This window comes from Pyrus communis, chromosome 9 (genome assembly GCF_041283825.1).
Source record: "Pyrus communis isolate YQ-2024b chromosome 9, ASM4128382v1, whole genome shotgun sequence".
Classification (NCBI taxonomy): domain Eukaryota; kingdom Viridiplantae; phylum Streptophyta; class Magnoliopsida; order Rosales; family Rosaceae; genus Pyrus; species Pyrus communis.
Window position 1 is genome coordinate 10254876 of NC_142573.1, and position 21844 is coordinate 10276719.

At 36.0% G+C, this 21844-nt stretch overlaps 1 protein-coding gene across 2 annotated transcripts; it reads right to left on the reverse strand.

The window, feature by feature from the left end:
* Positions 1-3098: 3098 nt before the first annotated feature.
* On the reverse strand, positions 3099-9341 carry LOC137739112 (beta-amyrin synthase). 2 transcript variants are annotated; one of them, XM_068478604.2, is made up of 12 exons: positions 9204-9341; positions 8037-8287; positions 6264-6449; positions 5841-6128; positions 5637-5721; positions 5386-5552; positions 4847-5269; positions 4627-4749; positions 4373-4528; positions 3895-4263; positions 3729-3803; positions 3099-3629 (listed from the first exon to the last, which is right to left on the reverse strand). In XM_068478604.2, exons 2-12 carry the CDS (start codon positions 8235-8237, stop codon positions 3420-3422), a joined length of 2283 nt encoding a protein of 760 aa, XP_068334705.1. In that variant the 5' UTR covers positions 8238-8287; positions 9204-9341; the 3' UTR covers positions 3099-3419. The 2 variants fall into 2 exon arrangements, with proteins under 2 accessions (XP_068334705.1, XP_088556258.1); XM_088700132.1 differs by having other exon boundaries at positions 8922-9265.
* Positions 9342-21844: the final 12503 nt, after the last annotated feature.

Below are 21844 nucleotides of genomic sequence, written 5' to 3' on the forward strand. Positions count from 1 at the left end.
TTGCAAAGTTATACCAGGGGAGAGCTTGGCTAATCAACATCGCTTGTTGGTGATGGATGTTCATATCAAAAGACAGAGAAAAAAGAACAAGACCTTGAAGTGCCCAAGGACTAGATGGTGGAATCTAAAAGGAGAAAAACAAGCCATTTTCAAAGAGAAAGTAATCACCCAATGCGTGGGGGATAGAGAGGGGGAAGTTAGCCAAAAGTGGGATTCCATGGCTAGTTGTATCCGAAAAGTAGCAAAAGAGGTATTAGGAGAGTTCAAGGGTTTTGCTCCACACCAAAAGGAATCTTGGTGGTGGAATGAGGAGGTACAAAGGTTAATGCTAAGAAGGAATGTTGTAAAGCCTTATACAAGGATATGACCGATGAAAATGGTGAAAGGTATAGAATAGCGAAGCATGAGGCGAAGAAAGCTATGAGAGAAGCTAAGCTAGTGGCTTATGACGATATGTATAAGCAACTAGATACCAAGGAAGGAGAGTTGGATATCTATAAACTAGCTAGAGTAAGGGAAAAGAAAACAAGGGACCTAAACCAAGTGAGGTGCATCAAGGATGAGAATGGAAAGGTTCTTGCTACAAAAAACGCTGTCAAAGACAGATGGAGAGGTTATTTTCATTATCTTTTCAATGAAGGACGTGAAATGAGTACTTCTTTGGGGAGTTGAGTAACTCAGAAGAGTGTAGAAACTAATTATTTTACCGCCGAATTAGGAAGGAAGAAGTGGTTGTAGCTTTGAAAAAGATGAAGCATAGAAAAGCAATGGGCCCAGATAATATACTGATCAAAGTGTGGAAAGTCTTGGGAGAAACGGGTATAGCATAGCTTACATAACTTTTCAATAGGATTTTGAAAATGAAGAAGATGTCAAATGAGTGGCAAAAGAGCACATTGGTGCCTATCTACAAGAATAAGGGCAATGTACAAAATTGCATGAATTATAGGGGTATTAAGTTAATGAGTCACACAATGAAGCTCTGTGAGAGAGTCATTGAGCATAGACTGAGGCAAGAGACACGAGTCTCGGACAACCAATTCGAGTTCATGCCAGGGCACTCAACCATGGAGGCAATCTATCTCTTACGAAGATTGATGGAAAGATATAGAGATATGAAAAATGATTTACACATGGTCTTTATAAATTTGGAAAAAGTGTATGATAGAGTCCCAAGAGACATTCTTTGGAGGATTTTAGAGAAGAAAGGAGTACGAATAACATATATCTAAGCTATAAAGGATATGTACGATGGAGCAAAGATTGCCGTAAGAACTCATGAAGGACAAACTGAAAGCTTCCCCATAACTGTAAGGATACATCAAGGCTCTTGGTAATGGATGAGTTAACGGGACATATTCAAGATGATAATCCTTGGTGTATGCTTTTCGTAGATGATATAGTGTCGATAGATGAAACTCAGGAAGGGGTAAATGCGAAGCTTAACCTTTGGAGAGAAGTGTTGGAATTTAAAGGTCTTCGCCTTAGTCGATCAAAGACAGAATATATGGAGTGCAAGTTCAGTGCAAATGGAGGCCCAAATGAGTTAGGGGTGAGGATCGAAGACCAAGAAATACCAAAGAGTGATCGTTTTTGCTACCTAGGATCTATTTTGCAGAAGAACGGAGAATTAGATGGAGACCTCAACCATAGAATACAAGCTGAATGGATGAAGTGGAAGAGTGCAGTCGGCATGTTGTGTGACCGTTGTATGCCACTGAAGCTCAAGGGAAAATTTTAGAGGACAACAATAAGGCCAGCAATGTTGTATGACATGGAATGTTGGGCGGTGAAACATCAACACGTACATAAAATGGGTGTAGCAGAGATGAGGATGCTTCGTTGGATGTGTGGGCACACGAGGAAGGATAAGATTAGGAATGAGGATATCCGAGGTAAAGTAGGAGTAGCCAAAATTGAAGGAAAGATGAGAGAAAATCAGTTACAGTGGTTTGGACATGTGCAATGAAGGCATACTGACGCTTCGATTAGAAGATGCGACTACGGGACAGAGGTCCAAGGTTGAAGGGGTAGAGAAAGACCTATGAAGACTTTGGAAAAGACTTTAAGAAAAGACGAGTATTTGGATTTAACGGAAGACATGACACAGAACTGAGCGCAATGGCATTCTAGGGTTCATATAGCCGACCCCACTTAGCGAGAAAAGACTTTGTTGTTGTTATTGTTGTTGAACCTCTTTTATCTATTATATAGTCATGGTTTTGTATTAAATTGTTGGATTTAATGTGTTTTTTTGCAAGTTTGATAGAAAATATGATTTGGAAACAAACGATGAACCTAACAATTAAAATACGAGGAAACCCGAAGAGTTGAAGACATGGGTTGCTGGGCATCCTATATTTATGCCAGTATTAGAAAATGGACCGGTACACTACTTAACAAATTGGTCCATTGAAGCCAGCCCAATTAATGGGCATTGCCTAATCCAATTGATGTGGTGATGCTTAATATTTTCAAAAGGATTTGGGTTTTAAATTATCCTATTTTCGTGTGCATTAAGGAAGTAAAAGATGTATAAATAGGATAATGAGACACCAGTTGAAGACCCACACAGCACCTACACGCACGCATACAGAAAGGGAGAGAGAAGCCGAAAGCAAAAAGGAATATAACAAACACTGAAACAAGTGATAGGAAGTGGTAGGAGTTTTCATGAGGGATATCACATTGCACTACGCGGTATTCAGGAACACTTACCTAATTTGGGCTCTTGCAGAATACCTCAACATGTTACAAAAATGGAACTGAAGGTTGACGAATGGCAAAGCACACCGTTAAATAGAAGGTTATGCTCTTCTATGTTCTTTGGTTTAGATACCAGATACCGAATTAGCTGTTGCATAATAAAGAACGCTTATTGTATCTAACATGGACTTTTTTCCTTAACATTGAATTACAGAAGTAGAATAAACACTTCAGGTTTTGTAAAACAGAGTACAAAGCCGGTATCAAATAAAGATTCATATGGTGTCAACTGCAATGCAATTTGGTTATATATTTAATCACTGCCCATTTGCTACGGCATTTCAATGGGAGCAAAGCAAGTTAGAGAGCAGAAAGTACTAAAATGTAGCAAATTTGCAAGGGAGACTCATACACATTTAATTTGATGAGATGTGATATCTCGCAATGCATGCATGATACACGTTGTGTATAAGTACCATATACAATATAAATATATATATGCATTTTCCTAGATTATTCGTTCTTTAGCGATTACAAATCACAAAAGCATACAGTTGCATAGATTATTCGTTCTTTAGCAGTTACAAGTTCATCAACTCTACAGACACAAAAGAAGAAATGAACAAAAAATATGGCACAACTAGAACTAGGTTTTATTGGTTCTGGTTGGATTGGCAAGTTCCTTGGATTTCTTGTTGCTTGTGATCCAAGGCTCAAGTGATTTTTTTGATAGGCAACGAAACCAGTGTGCGGTATTCTCCAAGAGCCCATAATGGGAAGATATTTCTGTATGCTGCATAGTGCAACATAGCATTCCTCATAAAAACTCCCATCAGTTCCTGTTGGGGGAAATCGCCGTCATCCAATTGACCGTTCATTAACACCGCAGCAGCCCGGTGAATAGGAGTTGGATCTCTCTCAGCCTATAGCAAAGAAAAAAAAAATCATTTAGAAATTATTTTTTGGAGGGAATTGTGAAGAACTAAAACAGTACACCTCTGAAATGTTTGTCATGTACTGACCTGTCGACCGTGAATCAGACCCATTAATCCGAGTGCAGTTTGGACTAAATTTGTACTGTCTTGAGCTGTATATTTCTGAAGAGATGGAACAAGTGAAATATTAGAATTATGCTTTCCTTGAGGTCAAAAAGGTTACCTTTTCGTTACTATTAAATTTCATTGGTACCTTGTTTGTGCATGAGGTGTAGTGCTCCCCCCAGCCACCATCTTCCCTTTGTGTTTTGAGCAAAAAGTCAACACCCTTGCGCACTGCCTCACAGTTGTTGTATGTCCTGCCGGCAGCCTCCAACCCTTTGATTGCGAACCATGTACCATACACGAAGCAGATTCCCCAGTTTCCATACCATGAGCCATCAGGGTACTGTATGTCTTCAATGTAGTCTGCAGCCCTTGTGATGAAATTGTTGATCTCCTTCCTTCTATGGCCAGGGTACAACTTCCTAAACAATGTTAAGGCCTGGATCGAAGATGAAGTGCACTCGATGTACTCGTACTCAATGACAAGGTCCTCAAGAAACTCCACAGGGTTGAGCCACTGAAGAGGGAAAAAAAATTAGTATATCCAATTTATGAGACATAGTGAAATGACGAAAGCTTTCAAATTTATTCGGAAAAAAATTATTAAGATTTTCAGTTTTTGTTACCTCCAACCATTTTGGAGCTCCTGTTGGCTCCCAGGCTGATACACCACCATTTGGACTTTGAAGAGACATGATGACATTGACAGCATCATACATACACTCAGCTTCCATTGGCTCACCGACAACTTCTGGGGACATATTTGCGAAAATGCAACAACACTGAAACAAAACATGTTACAAGTTAGCACCATTTTCAATTTTTCATCATAAATGAGAGGCAAAATCTTCAACTTAAGTTAAGCACTAAAATCACTCACCCTCAGTGCTTCTGCAGTACAATCGGACACTTGCCATCCATGATCACGGTCAGAGAATGTCCATGCGCCCTTCGAAATGTGACGGAAATGAGATAGGTAGTCACCGGATGTATTAATCCTCACCTACAATGGTACGCATAGGATGTGTATTTTTAGGTCAACTGAAAATCTCAACACATTTTCATATGTCAAAAATAGTTTTAATGACTTGAATATGTACCTGAGATATCTTGAGGAATTCGTGTGCTTTCTTAAGGGTAGGTCCCATTTCAGCATTAAGATTTCCAGCAAGCAAAGCTTGAATCACAAGAGCACAATCCCATGACTGGCTTCCAAAACTTTGCATCTTGATTCCATCCTCTCCGAGCCAAATATAATCGGTAACTCTAGGAAGATGCTTCTTGAAAGCTTCTCCACTAGGATCCTCGGCCCAGCAAGCAAGCATCATCAATGGCTTTTCCACGCATCCAATTGTAATGTAGCGACTGTTTTCATCTTCATAATGAATTTGGTCAATTGTGAATTGAATTGCATTGTCTCTGATCTTCTTGAAAGGCCAGCGTTTTAGGAGAGGCTCGGCGATATTGTAAAAACTGTCCCACATAAAACGTTGTACACGACCATGGGGATAGTAGTTATCTTCCTGCATTAGTCAACATTGCATAGCACAGTAAGTTTATGTATGTGAACAAATTTCTTTAGCATAATAAAATTGAACAACGGCATGAACTATATAAGGAACAAAAAAGGTAAACTCACTGTTGCACACCAATGGCGCACTTTAGGCCAGTTAATTTCGCTGTAAGGTTCACAGTAAATTTCTTGTCTTAATTCCTCAACAAGTGGAGTGATTGGGCCAACAAATCTTGTGGCATAAAAGTAAGACATAGGTAGGTAAGTCAACCTACAGTAGCAGAACATTTTTGCTGCAGAGATGAAGTTGTACTAATTAGAAGACTTGTACTATTTAACTTAACAAGAAAATAGGGTGTAGAAGAAATTGTGCTTACATGGATGAAAAGGAAGCAGAGTGGACCCAGTCCAGAATTCTGGGGGCATTGGGTTGCTGCCTTCCCAGTCATACACACCAAGAATCTGCAAGTCAAATTAAGTTAGACCATTTGAACAATAAAATGATCTTTTCCTCAAATGTGCATCCTTTTACAATATAAAATACTACTTTTAGTTAAAACAAATTAGTAAGTTATACGCACCGCCATCCAAGTTTTTCCCCATGATGCAGAATAGTATGCACCACCACGGTCAAGAATCCACTTTCTTGCCCTTGCGCAGGCATTGTCACGACCACCATCGGGGCCATCTCCGAGAATACGCATCATACAGTAGTTTAGGCATGTAGTAAACATCATACTAGGCCCCGCTATGTGCAGTCCCCAGCCACCATCTTCATTTTGATGGTTGTAAGTGTAACGCAAGATTTCCTTCTTGTGCTCAGCGGAGAAAATAACATTGAGATATCCTGGAATGTATGCAGCCATGACCTGTAATTTTTTGGCAATAGAGATGCAACAATTAGTCCGCTGTCACATACAAGTGCACTGAAAACCCAATTTGTTTTACTATTACAGCATCTCAATTTTTTTACTATATGGTAAATAAGGAGCAAAATTTCTCACCAAGGGAGGGAAGTAAAAGTTTGGGCCAGCATTTTCAGCAGGCCAATGTCCATGGGGTGATTGCAAGGCATTCCAGAAGGTGGCAGCCCTCCTGAATGCAGCTGTTGCCTGATCATATGTAATGTCCTCACCCTCCCCAACTCTTACTGGAGGAATTTCTTGTTTGAAGTTTTTCTCTCTTAGTATCTGCAATTGGTCAAAGTAAAATATTATATTGTACTGAATAATAATAATAATAATAATAATAATAATAATAATAATAATAATAAAAAAAAAAAACTGATACAACACAAATACATGGAAAAGTCAAGGGGTAAGAAGTGTCTTTCTGGGGTGCTTCCCCTTGGATTTGGATCCTCGCCGGATCCCCTTATTGGGGATCCTAGGGATCAATGCACGTGGACCGTTGATAAAAAATTGTGTGGCCACAATATTTTCCTTTTTTATATTTGTCACGCAAAACGAGACTACTTTACTTGTAAAAATATAAAAAACATTTAATTGTAGCCGCACGATTTTTGATCAATTGTCCACGTGCGTTGATCCCTAAGATCCCCAAGGAGGGGATCCGGCGAGGATCCAAATTCCTTCCCCTTTCCCCTTCACTCACCTAATACAAGTACATATAACTGGCTCATCACCATTAAATTTAACGTTAATAAAGTTATTAGAAAATATAATATGTTAACCCACCCACCAAATCAAATGTTGTCCTCTTCTTTATTTAAAACAGAAAACAAAAGAATATGAACTTGTAAGCAAAGAGGACAGGCATTCGTTTACCTAGATATAAGTTCAATTTGTTCAAAGAAGAGTTCCAATTAGGGGCCAATTTTGTTTGACAAAAAAAAAAAAAAACAAAAAAAAACAAAAAAGAGGATTTGGAAGAACTAAATAAATAAACAGAATATAAACACTGTTGTACAAACTAACAAGGCATGCATCTCGCACGGAGTTCACTTTTCTTTGGCCGGCTACCACTCACTCACACATAAAGAGTAGGGACTTTACAAGTTCACAAAAGTTGACCGAGTCTCACACATAAAGAGTGTACAAGTTCACAAAAGTTGACCAATGTATTTTTGGTGGAGTAACTTTGAAAACGAAAAACCTTGTTTTATGTACCGCAAATATGTCACGTGCTTCAACTATTACATAATAATTAACGCTATTTAACGAAATAAAAAGTGATTAGATTATAAATCAGTTCTTAAATAGTGGTGAATTTCATTTTATGTATTAGAAATGTGGTTAATAATGTGATCAGTTTTATGTGTTACTCATTAGATACAAAATAGAACTAAATCACAATATTAACATGAAATAATATACGCCAGAAGGGTTAGGGTTAGGGTTGGGGTTGGATTTTAGTACTTAATACATGTTATGACTTGGCAATTCCAGGTTATCTTTTTCGTATTTGGTCCAACTCACCATGTTAGTCTTAGGTGAACATAATCTGTTCTCGTTATCTGGAAGAGCATAATCTTCTCGAGATTCATTCTAATTATTATTTTTATAGCATAATTAAAGCAGACTCCAACCCTATATCATGAAATATACTAATAAACTATATTCAATGTAAATACTTGTATCTATATTCAAACGAATAACTATATCATGAAATATATTAAGCAATTAAAGTCCACTCAGAAGTTTATAGTTTATATATATATATATATATATTAATAAACAAATATTTGCATTAAAGAGCACAAGACTTTGAACTTAAACCTGTCATTTAGATAAAAAGAGAGATAACAATAGTATTACCTGAAAACGCCATAGGAGGTCACTGCTAGGCTGGACCTTGAAGCGATTTTGGTAGAAATGCTCACGAGCAGCTTCAACTTCTGCTCGCTCCTCCTCGGTACCTGCATCTGGGTCGAACTCCCATGTCTGCCTTCCATGGAAGTTGTTTGTGCTGAACAACATAGGGTCATTTGCACCCTCTCCAAACTTGATCTTCCACATCTTCTTTGATCACTGGATTAGTAGTACAAAAATAATCTTTTTTCTAGTACCTGCATGAATGATACAAATACATAACGAAATTAATTAGTAAGGGCTTGATAGATACACGTTCTAGTTCTATGTAACTGTAAGAAAATATTAAACTAGGTTTCTTTTTTTTTTTTTTAATTAAAGGAAAAAGACGCTAGTTGAATATGATTGAAAAAATATTTATCTAGAGGCTAAGGAAATATTTTTCCATCTATGATAGAGCTCTTACCCGCAAATCAGGGATTGAATTAAGGAAAACTAATGAAATGGCTTGAAAACTTTGAGTTTTAACGATAAGGACAAAATAAAGGTTAAAATGAATAGTACCAGAATTGACTTTTTAGTGTAAAAATATGGTTTTTCATTAAAGTGAACAGTACCATATGTTTTTTGTTAAAACTCCCTTTGAATCACTGTTCTATTTTCATATTTTTGTAGAAAAAGGGGAAAAAGTATGATAAAAGAGGTTTAAAAGAATGATTGAGTTCTATATATAACTCATTGAAATCTCTTATGGATATCTCAATCTCAACAATCCATCTGAACTCTGGCTACCCAATTCTCTATGTAGTGACCAAGAATCTTGTGTGTGTGTGTGTGTGTGTGAGAGAGAGAGAGAGAGAGAGAGAGAGAGAGAGAGATGATGATGACGACCTAATTGTAACGTTTGAAAGAATGATTGAGTTCTATAACTCATTGAAATCTCTTATGCATATCTCAATCTCAACCATCCATCTGAACTCTGGCTACCCAAATCTCTATGTAATCACCAAGAATCTTGTGTGTGTGTGTCTGAGAGAGAGAGAGAGAGAGAGAGAGAGAGATGATGATGATGATGACCTAATTGTAAACTTTATGTTATAATTTTTTTACATATGCTAACTACAGAGATGGATAGTACTGAAGAAGCTCTGGCCCTTGAGTTTGGGGACTCACCGATTGCAAAAACTGGCTGTGATGGTGAGGAAGGAAAGAGTTTGCTTTGAGTTGCTTGTGATGATTGATGCATGGGAAACCCACTTTATATAATTACATACCCGAAGAGGCCTACACTAAAATAGGGCCACCATGCCTACTTTTTTTCTATATTTTAATCATCGCACTTGGTCAACTTTGGTGTTTTCTGACTTTCTCAGGCTCTTTGTTATTTACTAATTACTAGTAATATTTTTTCACAATTTTAATTATACACCGATTTATATTTGTACTATCAAACAAACCGACACGTTATTTCAACTACCTTCACAAATTTTCAGTTACATGATAAATGGTCTGATAGTTTGATTTGTATAGTTTTAAAAGCAGCAGAGTCTATAATGTTTTTTCAGTTTTTTTTTAATAAATTGTTTTATTTCAATATTGCTTAATTATCCTCAATTTTTTTTAGGTTTAGGAGAAAAACACAACTTGTGTTAATGAGTGCACGCTTTAAAAGAAATTATATCATTTCATATAATATTAGAGGTGTAAGAAATAAAAGATTCCTGAAATCATCATATCTGATGATGCTATATTTTGGATGTATGTTGAATTTTGATACCCGAGAGGAAGAAACAAAGAGAGGGATCAGTCTCGCATTTGAAAATGAGGGAAAATAATATCTATGCCGCCTATATGCCTCTCATAATAAATGAATAAATAAAGTTGTGCGGAATAAGAAAAAAAAAATCTGTAAAAATGGTTTTCCTGGAAAAGTAAATTAGTTAGACTACGAAAAAATCATTTCCCCTCATATATTGATAGGAAATACCCCATTAACATGGATGGAAGCCAGTCTTTGCACAGTATATTTGCTTGAGCTACCACTAAACCGAATAAAAATGTCAGTGTCCTTGTCTTCTTAAAAAGAAAAAAGTGTTGTTTGCCAAAAAAAAAAAAGTGTTTCTCACTCTTAATTTAGAAATGTTTTTTTCTATGCATTTAATAAGGCTTATTATATTAACACCCCACAAATTGTTGAATAAACCTCACATACTTAATACATCCCACATTTGCCTTTTCAATTAAAAATTATCTTAATGCACCCCACATATTTCCCTATAATACCCTCACACCTCACATTCTTAATATACACATTACATTTTCTATATGCACCCGATATTTTCTATACACCCCACATTTCTCAAATCTTATGAAGCTTTTAATTTGGACAAAAAATGCCGACTAAAATTTTGACAAAAGATGCCGCCTGGGATTTAAAGCATATGTGGGTTGTCTTCAATTCCACCAATAAAACCCGTGTCGTTTGTTTTTAATATTTGGTGGTAATTTGAGGTGTTTAATTCTTCATGTAATCCCTAAAAGATGAATACGAACATAGAAACTTGAATAATGCATAAAAAACAAGATTAAATCATTATCGATGTCATCAAAATCACTAAAACAATAAAAAATATGAAGTCTTACCTCATGTGAAACTTCTAAAACATCGATTTCATGTTTCATTCGTCAAAAATAATTTTTCTCAATCAACTTGTTTATAGTTTCATTGGTTAGGGTTTTGTTTAATAATGGAGGGTCGGAGGGGTTTTGATAATTGAAAAAGATAAATTATACGTTAAAAGTGATTTGGAGTGTATATAGATTTTTTTTTTTTTTTTTAACCTAATTAAGGTCAAAATTGCCATTGCATAGTAGGGTAAATAAGTTATTTAATATTAAATTTTAGTGTGAGATGCATTTAACATTTTATGGGATGCTAATATAAAAAGTCTTTAATAATCATTATCTATTTTTTAAGCTACAGTCAATTTTAGTAGTAAATTAAGGTGATGGTTGTTAATCTATGTCAAGTCACATCAGATTTGATTTTTCAATTAAAAAAACATTGTTATTGGCTTCTTTTTTTTTTTTTTCTATTAATGTTGATTTGGATATTTTGACATGCTCTTAGATAAATAGATAGTTTTTTCAGAAGATGATGGCGGTGAGCCAACTGATGAGACTTGATAGTGAAGGATAAATGGGTTGTGTTAGGTCGTTGTGATAGAAATCAAGAATCTACAGTGAGAAGGATGTTTATTTATTATTATTATTTTTTTGGGTGGTGGTGGAGGGATGAGAATGATTGTGGTGGTGAGCCACATTTGCTACGGAAGTACAAGAATTAGAGTTGTCCTTGGGAAGATGATAGGGTGGGCCAAACTTCTCATTTACAAATAAATAAGAATATCAATACACTGTAGTACTAAGCGATAATATTCTTTAATTCTAAATCGACAGGTTTAAAATGAGACCCTTATTTTACTGGATGATGGCCATAATTTGGAGCTACATGGGAATATGATCATGAACCCTTTGGCGCCATGCTACAACAAGGCAATTTAATAATGCAGAACGTAAAGTTTGACCACTTATTAGTGATCAGCCGTAGAACTCTTTACAATCACAAGATAATTTTTTTGTGCTAAAAATATAAGGAATTTTAACGAAAAGTTTTAAGTACTGTTCATTTTAACGAAAAATTATATTTTTACACTAAAAAGTCAATCATGGTACTATTCATTTTACCCTTTATTTTGTACTTATCGTTAAAACTTAAAATTTTCAAACCCTTTTCATTAGTTTTCTTAAAAATTATAAAATGACGGTGTTAACTTGTTCAACGCAAATTATTGAGCATTTTCCCACCATCATCATCGACATGTTGAAAACAACATTTAGAGATTCATATATCTGATTCAAGTATAGATATTTGTGAAAGCCAGGAATAAAACAGTTGGGGCATTGACACTTTCATGGAAACCGGTAAGATGGTCACAAAAATTAAGAATATAGATAGAAAATGAGAAATGCTTCTGTGTAACTATCTAATATACTTATAAAATGATTTATCGTAATATTTATATGTACTTATAAATGTGAGATTTTAAATTTGACTCACATGAATAACGATAATGTATGATTTTGTGTTGACTTCGATATCTAATTATAATTTATCAGTATGTGCCGTAATCTCTCTCCTCTTAGACTAGAGTAGAATATCTCCTCCTTTAGAATAGAATACATCTTTGTATAGGAACAAAAACAAATTTCCAAAAAATATAAATAAATTGAAATTCGAAACCCATAATATTACACAGTCAAAGTTGGTGAGCATACATGAAGCCAATGATGTTGAGGATGTACTATGTCAAAGAAAAGAATGGACGTTAGATGGGGCTACCAACTCTCACACAGGGAGCTCCCAGTTCAAAGTAAGCAAGCTGTATATGCAATGTGCATGTGCTTACTGCTTCGTGAATACTACAAAGCAACTTCCACATTTAACTACAGACGAATCTTAGTTGGATTATAGATACATAATCTAATTAACTAAATGAATTAGTCTTTTTGATTGAGTGTCAAACCCTTAGTTCCTGACACTAACTAACTAAAGCTTTGACTTTTATTTTTTTATTTTTCTGTAAAAAAGAAGAAGGAAGAACTATTTCCACACTGCCAAGTTACCCCCTGAACTATCACTTAATTTTTGTTTTCCTTCTTAAATTTTTTAATTAGAAAATTAAGGACTTAAACTAATTTTTATGGCCGATTTCCCCCTACTGTTAGTATTTCATAGATTTCATCCAAATTAACGTTAACTCTTATCACGTGCACACCACATGACTCTCCTTTGTGGACAAAAGTGTCACTTCGCTAGACATTCAGACACAAAAGCTATAGAATCACACATATTTGCATAGGTTTATATTTTAGAAATCTAAGGTTTTCAATTATTTTAAAAAATGAAGCAACCGAACTACTCTCACATGTTGTGCACATGCTTTCATTTAACAGAAATTTGGATGGAATGAATGCAAAATTAACAACAGGGGGCAAATCAGCCAAAAAAAAAAGGTTTAAGTCCTTAATTTTCTAATTAAAAAGTTCAAGAGAGAAATCGAAAGTTAAGTGATAGTTCAAGAGGCAAATCAGTAGTTTACTCAAATTTTCAAACTACAAATGTCAGACTTTTCCATTATGTATTATTAAGTTAATAAACCCAAACCTAAATGAAAGCATAAAATTCAAAGAATTAGTATATATGTTAGGGAACAATTTATGTGCACTCTAAGGTTCACCTACTTAATTATCCACCCAGTTGTAACTAAACTCTTAGTGTACTTGTACACAAGTCATTATCAGATGATTTATTTTATTAAACACCATTGATTTTTTTTACAAATAATTAATCAAATTTTGTAGAAGGTAATTCATCAAAAAATGATTTTAACTATCGTCAGTTTTTCAAGACATGAATATTAAACATACTCTAGTTTAAAGGATTTTTTGCTGAGATGATTTTTAAATAGTGATTTAGGAAGTAAATTATTCTAGTTATGGAATGTGTATGGCAATGATATGTTATAAGTGGGGGATAAGTATTGTGTATCAAAAGATGTTAATGAAGAGGGTAAGTGATGGTTGAGGAGTCGGTCATTGGTGCAATAAAGAAGATCATGATCAAGGGAGCCGAATCTAGGGAGAAAATGTTCATCAAATGGTCAAGATTCGTTGTGTAAAATGCAAGAAAAATAAATGTAGAAGCTCGTGACTTCTCTTGTTATTGAGAAGCTCGTGATTTCTTTTGTTATTCAGAAGCTATTGTCTGAAAAAAATAAGTTTACTTTAAGTTGCAATAGGATAAATTAATTGGGTTTGGTTTGGGGAATTGATGACTTCGGATTTAACTACCAAGTTGTATCTAGTTGGGATATTGAAGCCATTCCCAAAACAGTGTTCCATCCCTTTCCTTTAGGAGAAAACAGTATTCAAACAATTTATTTTTAAGGAAAACTAACGAAAATGGTTTGAAAACTTTGAGTTTTAACGATAAGGACAAAATAAAGGGTAAAATGAATAGTACCATGATTGAATTTTTAGTGTAAAAATGTGGTTTTTCGTTAAAGTGAACAGTACTGAGAGCTTTTCATTAAAGTTCCCTTATTTTTAATATACAACGAAGTCTTTATTACAAGAATCAAACCTAACACTTCTCATTTATAAATAAGATCAAATTTTTTTCATGATCTTTGTGGTGATACCTTACTTTTAAATAGACCCATGTGGTGATAAAGCTATTAATTGTAATCTTGTGGTGAAATTCGTTATCAATTATAATCCAAATTAGATTTTTCCTTTCTTCTGTCATTTGTAGGGGCAAAATTTTTATTTTTCGTTTTGATTGATTCCATCAACCAATCATAAAGTGCCATATTGACATAAAATTTTTTATTTTTTAAACTTTTAGAGCTACAATAAAAGAATAAATAAACAATAAAATTACAAGATTCATATTATCAAACTTTCTCATTTCAAGAGAGTCAAGAGTCCAAATTCAAGATTTAAAAAATCACAAAGTACCTTGCCACGTTTAGGTTAGAATATAAGTTATTATGCAAACATTGAATTTAGTTTCATTTTAACAAGAACAGTGGTGGACGGAATGGCTAGGGTTATGAGAGAGAGAGGGGGGAAGGTGGTGGGTGGTCGCTGTGGCTGTGGCTGACAAGGGTAGGGATTGGGGAAGGATTTCTTCTTTTTGTTTTTTTTTTCCTTCTATTTTTGTTGATTATAAAAAAGTGGAATTACCAAAAAGAAAAGAAAAAAAGAATGGAATGACCTTTTTACACCACCCCCTGGCATGTAGATGAGATTTTGATAGAAATTTCAATTTGAACTACGATTGATAATGAACTTCACTAGGGTTAAGATTAACATTTTTTTTCACCACAGAGGTCGATTTAAAAGTAATGTCTCATCACAGGAATTAAGAAAAAAAAATTAACCTATAAATAAAAACGAATGCGACTTATACCATAATATTAAGTGACACTATTCAACCAATTTACACAGCCCATGTCTTGTTGCATCATTAACCAAACGAAAAGTCTGTTCTATATCAATCTCTCATGCATTTATTGGGTTTGCAAAATGGTGCTCGGCCGTATCTATCGTTCACATGCTTGTGCTTGTTTACCGAAAAAAAATGCTTGTGCTTTGAAAAAATTGATCGAAAGATTAGAGAGATACGAATAATGCTTAATAGGAGAAACCCAAAAACAAGCAGTACTTTTGTTCAAGGTAATGGTGCGCGGATGAGGGGGGTAGCATGTCTTCGTTGATTTGTTCACAATACCTTTCATAGAACATATCAAAATTAATAATTTTTGTTTTCCAAGTCGTGGGACAATGTATACATTGAGTGGAGACTTTTCTTCCAAATAAAAATGCCAGTATATCTCTATCACTAGTTGGACCATGTGTACTACTTTATCTTTATTTAATATCTGTTGGGTTGTGCCGTTGTGGGTTGGTGATTTATCAATAATTCAGACCCATTCTACATTAGTGTCCGCCTCAAGTATAGTTAGAGAAATATAGAGAAATAGAGAAAAATGTTAAAGAAGTTCTTTTAAAGTAGAACTCTTAATGGACTCTTTGACTGTGACAGTCTGTCCTTAATTATTTTTATCGATAGCGTGAAATGACGATTTTGCCCTTGAACGTTATGTGGTTGTGTGTGTAAATGGGTTAAGCTGTTGGACCCATCTATTTTTCTTCATAACTTTTTTGGACCTAATTGGAAGTAAGATTTTGTTGATTTTGTTTGGTTGCCAACTGGACCACACGCGCACACACACATCCAATCTCGTTGACCTCTCTCTTCCCTCTCGGATTTTTTTCCATTCGTTCGTACACTCGTACGGTCATCTCCTCAACTCTCGTCATCTCTCACAGATCGAGGTGTTTAAGACCACCATCGTACTCCTTGTGACTTCACGAGTTGAGTGGTACCTTTGGGACAATGAACGGTTCACGGGAACTCGAGTTACCCGAACTCTGGTGAGGGGTGATTTTCCTCTGACGTGATTGCGAGGGTTTTAAGTGGTTTTGAGACTTAAGAAGGTAATACTCTTGCTTTTCTAGCACGTGGGTTCAATTTTGGAGTGGTTTTGACGTAAGAACACTCGGGTTTATTTAGTTGCAAGGTTTGGTCGGTTTCCTCGAATTTTTCCGGCGAGATTCCGTTGGTTTTAGGACTCCAAAGTGGTACGATTGTGTTCGTCTCATCCTAAGCTTCATTTTGGTACAAATTTCATGAAATTTGGTTGAGAAATGGCGGAGATATCAAGCTTTGAAAATTTTCCAGTTACCGGTGAAACAGACAGCGGCTGGCGGCGGAGTCTGGCGATCCATCGGAGAAGAAAGGAGAATATTCCATCAACTTTGACGGAATATTCCTAACGACGATTAACGACGTCAGGTATGTTTAACAGAATATTAATAACAACAGTTAAGTTTTCGTCAGGGTTGGCCGCACGTGGGGGCGCGTCTGGCCGTGCCCTTGCCGGCGCGTGGATAGTCCAAAAATTATTTTAAAAATATGGGGATGTTTGTGGTATTGAGTAGATCACGTTGGTATATTCAAACACCCCATTTGAGCAATGTATAAAAAGTTATTAGCTAGTTTCGTTTATGTTCTTTAAATTAATGTTTATATAGTTGTTTCACATATAGGTGAGACCTATCCTCAGGACGAGCGCAGTCAATCAAGGCTTGGGGGCTACGACCCTTCCACATACCAATGAGTGGACTTTTGGTTTTCTGTATATACCTATATACTTGAGATTTTTCCCAGAAAATCGATTTAAAATGAAATTATGTTTAGAAATGCCATGCCTCATGATTTATACTTAGATTATGATTTAGTATAGTATGCATATTGTGATTGGACGCGGTGGACGCTCAGGTACGTACCAGGTGAGTTGTAGACTGTTTATGTGAAATGATGATTATGTGATATGTGTTGAGAGCTCATAAATCTGCACCCCGGTGTTAGTGCTCCCGCCCGTGGTTAGGGCATAGTCCTTCACGTGATGTTCACCTCCTACACCATACGCTCACCTTGGATCCAAGTTAGGTGCACAGTCCTGTTGTACAGACCACTATAGGTGGTTCCGACTCATAGGTAACCTGCGATTATTCGCACAATCTTCACGTGATCATAGCACTTGAGTGTATTTATTTACACCCAGTCCTGTCGTACAGACCACTTTACGTGGTTTCGACTCGTGTGCAGGTATAATTGTTGAGATGTGGATTTGAGCCGTACAGGTCACGTTAGGTGACTCCGGCTAGATGGATGAGCTCCAGATTCAGCCGTACAGGTCATATTAGGTGACTCCGGCTGACATATCATTTGCCTTTATTTATATCACATGGCTTACATATTTTTATGTTTGAGATATTCGACATGGCATATTTGTGAATTTTGCTATTTTGAGCATGGTTTATAGATATGTATTATATTTTCTGGGAAATTATATAGGTTTTACGGCGAGGGGTTACAATCTTTGATAATTGAAATGGTTTTGAAAACCTTTGTTTTTGCCCACTCACACTTTCTGTTTTGCGCCCCTCCAGGTTCTAGTTAGGAGTGCTTTTTGGTGGCTTGTGAGAATCCACGGCATCTCTGACAGATTACCACCATTGTATGGCCACCTTTGGGTGTTGTATAATTAGTATTTGTCTTGCTGGACTGCACTTAGGCTACTTGTGCTCTGGTTGTGAATTCACACTGAGTTTTGTCTTGCACTTTTTTTTCATATCTAGTGCTCTAGTTAGTTTGGTTTTTATTTATTTGCATTTCTTATATTATTATTACTTCCGTACTGTGCACATGGCTACGTCACCTTCACGTGACGGCCAACACGCCTTGATTTCGGTTGGGGTGTGTCATTGACATCTCACAGTTTAACTTCAATTTTTATGCCAACATTATAAAATATTGTGCAAAAAACATGAGGTGACATAATCTATGAAAAGTCTCACTTTTAAGAGAGCGTATTTGGCATTTATCAGTTACTTATATTCCTTATATCATGATAATGTTGCCAACTACATTGCATGAATATTTAAACACCGGTTGCCTACTTTGTTGGACAATACTTTGGGTTAACTAGAGACCAAAAATATGATGTGATAATATAAATTAGTCTTTACCGTATATTGTATTGAATCTATGTATTATCATAATTATCAATCAAAGACGTTTTGGTAATAACTCTCACGATAAACTGATCATTCATTTGATGTTGATATATAAAAAAATGAACGATTCTAATTATGATGTACATGACGAAAATTTGTCAATTATAACTGCACGGACTACTATGGATGCAAGTATTTTTTTTTTCTCTTCTTTTACCCACTTCTTTCTAACTAATTTCTAATATGTGTGCTTTTCTTTTCAGTCCCGTTAAGTTGTGTCACTCAATTTTTATCATGTTTGTCGATGCAAATTTCCACCATTTTTAGTCCTAAGTTAGTTTCTTTGAGAAAGTAAAGTGTATAGGGCTTTTTTAGGGTTGCAAAAGCTCTCAAAATTTGGTAGAATATGGGGTATTTATAGGATTAGGGCCGGCCATATAGTGTTTAATGGAGATATATTCTCTAAATATTCCCAAGATATTTAATAGGAGATAATATCTTGAGATAATGGGGTAATTATCCCTAATTGATTTAAATTAGGATTACTTACTTGATTGGAGTCAATCTTCAATTAGGAATGTATTAAAGATAGGATTTGGGTAATTAATCCTTATCTTTAATTCTTGCCTAGGGCAGGTGAGCTGTGGGCAGTTGTGTTCAGCTGCTGAGGCCTCCAGGGGTGTGAGCTGTGCGTGGGAGTATCTGAGAAGCCTGCCCATTTATTGAGGGCAATCTTGTATTTATTGAATAAAGGTCCACGTGTCGCCTCTTGAATTTTTGATATTATTTTAGGCTCCACAAATGCCCGCACACCTATTGTGCTACACACATGGAAGGGGTAATAGGTGTAGAAATCCTAAGCTTCTTGGGTTTGTAGAGTTGTTACCCAATTTGAACTTGATCTTCTTCCTTGATTTGGAGATAGACTTCTTCTAGGAAAAGGAAAATAATTGCCCCCAATACCTATTTAATTCCACCTTAAGCAGGGGATTAATAAATCTGGAGAACAATCATTATTCCAACAAGAAACAGAAGCCAGAGGAAATTTTTATTCCCCCTCCCCTACCGTTCTTCTTTTCTTGCCCTTGCAAAGAGTCGTCTCTCGTTGTTGTTCTTCTTCCTCGTACCGCACCAAGGTGAGAAAATTTTGAATTTTCTTCTTCTTGAATTATTGGGGAGCCTTGGGGCTTGAAAAATTGGCTCGCCGGGGGCCAAGGTGGTGTGAGTGACACATGGCATAGAAGCCGTGGGCTGCTGTGATGCGGAAGGGTCGGCTTGGGCCGGTCCCGTGGAGCTGCTTGGCGCGGACCTGGGCTGATGCGCAGTGAGGGAGAGAGAGAGACCGGCTAGGGCCGGATCTCCCCTACAGGTTGAATGGGCCGTGAGGCCTTGGGCCTTGCTGGAAGCCTTGGCGCGTGAAGAAGGAGAAAGGGTGGAGGCGTGAGCCTCCCCTTTTGCTGGGCCGTGTGGCTTGGGCCGCATATGTATGGTCCTGAGGCCTTCGGGCCATGCTTCCCCATATATATATATATATATATGTACATACACACACACACACATATATATATGTATGTATGTATATATATTCATATATTCTCTTCCTTTTTTTTTTGAGCTGCCCTCTAAATATTTTTCATTCGTGCTTTTTGCAGAGACTTTGAGATGTCTTCCTCCGACCACAAAAGTGACGAATATTGTAATACCCTGAAAATTTAAATATATGAATTTTATATTCATAATTGTGAATATGTGAAGAAAATCGAAATTAAATTGATGTACGGTCCCAAAAATAGAATTGGGAAAATTGTAAAGTTTTGTTATGGGAAGTATTATAATGTATGTATTCGTGGTATTGAGAGTTTATATTATTTTTCGGGAATTTATATTAATTTATTTGAGTTCAGTTTTAAATAAAACTGCTTACGAGGTTTAAAGTTTGGATATTAACTATTTAAAATTCGTAGACCTTTTTAGGTCACAATTTATATTTTGAATAGGGCTTAAACTCACGAACACGTAGGCGCAAACCGTTTGTGAAATGGAATTATAATGAAAGAGTTATTGACGTATAAAATCAGGGCTATTTTGGTAATTTTATTTCCATTTAGAAGGCTCCAGAAATATGGAACCATGAATTGTGCCACGTGTGTGGCTGTGATTGAAGAAAAAAAAATAAATGATGGATGGTTGTGATTAAAAGAAAAGAATAGAAATGAGGAAAAGGAGGAAGGAATGTAGGGAGGGTGACCAATGGGGAGAGAGAACTAGGAGGAGAAAGGAGAGAAAGAGACTTGGGGGATCGGGAGTCTGACTCATGTGACCCGACTGTACAAGCCGGCGGTTCCTCGTCGTTTTTCATCAAATGTTTCGATGAATTGGACCTATAAACCACTCCCAATCATCACCTTGGCCCTCTCTCTTCCAGTTCCACCAAACATTTGAGGGAATTTAATGGTATTTTGGTACAAAAATCCTAATGAGTGTCGTGGGAGACTTTGCCCAAAATCCATAAATTGTGAAATGATTTTATACAATTTCCTCCACTAAAACCCTCCCCTAGATGTCAGAAAAAAAAAGCCCAAACAACTAGAGGGGTGGCGGAACACCTGAGATGAAGGATCGAAGTCACCCATTTATAGGGTTTTCGGCGGGTTCGAGGAAAATTGGAGTCTTTCCAGGCCAAATTGGACTTGGCCACAGGTATAAAGTTTGCTCTACTCTTTGAGATCTTCATTTCTATAATTTTTGAGAATTTTTAGAAACAGTTGAATTTTTCCGGCGAGCAGGGGCGGCGGATCGCTAGCCACGGTGGCGCATGTCCAGGGAGCCGACATTGTGTTTTTATGCGAATTTTGTTATTCTAATTATGCTTTTGAGACCTAACTGTTGTGGTTTGAATATTAATACAATTGTGGTATAGGTTGGATTAAAGGAATATATTTGGATTTGGTTTGAATTTTTGGAAATGTGAACTACAAATGGCTAGATCCTTGTTTAGGGTACATAGGCAGTCTAACGAGACGTTAGATGCAGAGCCATACAATAAGTGAGATTAAATAAACGAGATAAAGCTTTGATTGAGAAATTGAACTAAGTAAGGAGTTTGGAATTTTCGTATTAAAGGAAAACTTATGTTTTGTATATGTAAATTGAAATTGGACCTATCATTGAAACTATTTCCCGAAATATATATTTTCGGGCCCAGGGCATTACAAATGGTATCAGAGCAAATCATCCTACTCTACGAGATGCACTATTCGTGAGTCTTGTTGGTGTGAATTATGACATGCATTGTGGTTGCATTAATTCATATTTTCAGGAATAAAGTGGCATTCATGTTTTATATGTGAAATACATATATAAATTGTATTATGATTATGGTGAAATTTCCTTGGTAAATATGAAAGTTTCGTTAATGGGAATTGTGATTTACGTTTATAATGCATATATTGTGAGTTATGATGCTTTTAATTGAATTGAATGGGAGTAGGAAAATGTTAAAATATCGTATTCATGGTATAGCTTTGAGGGTGAGCATTTGATTAAAGTTTTGGATTTATCTTGAATTGAATCGATATTATGCTATGCATTATGAAAATGTT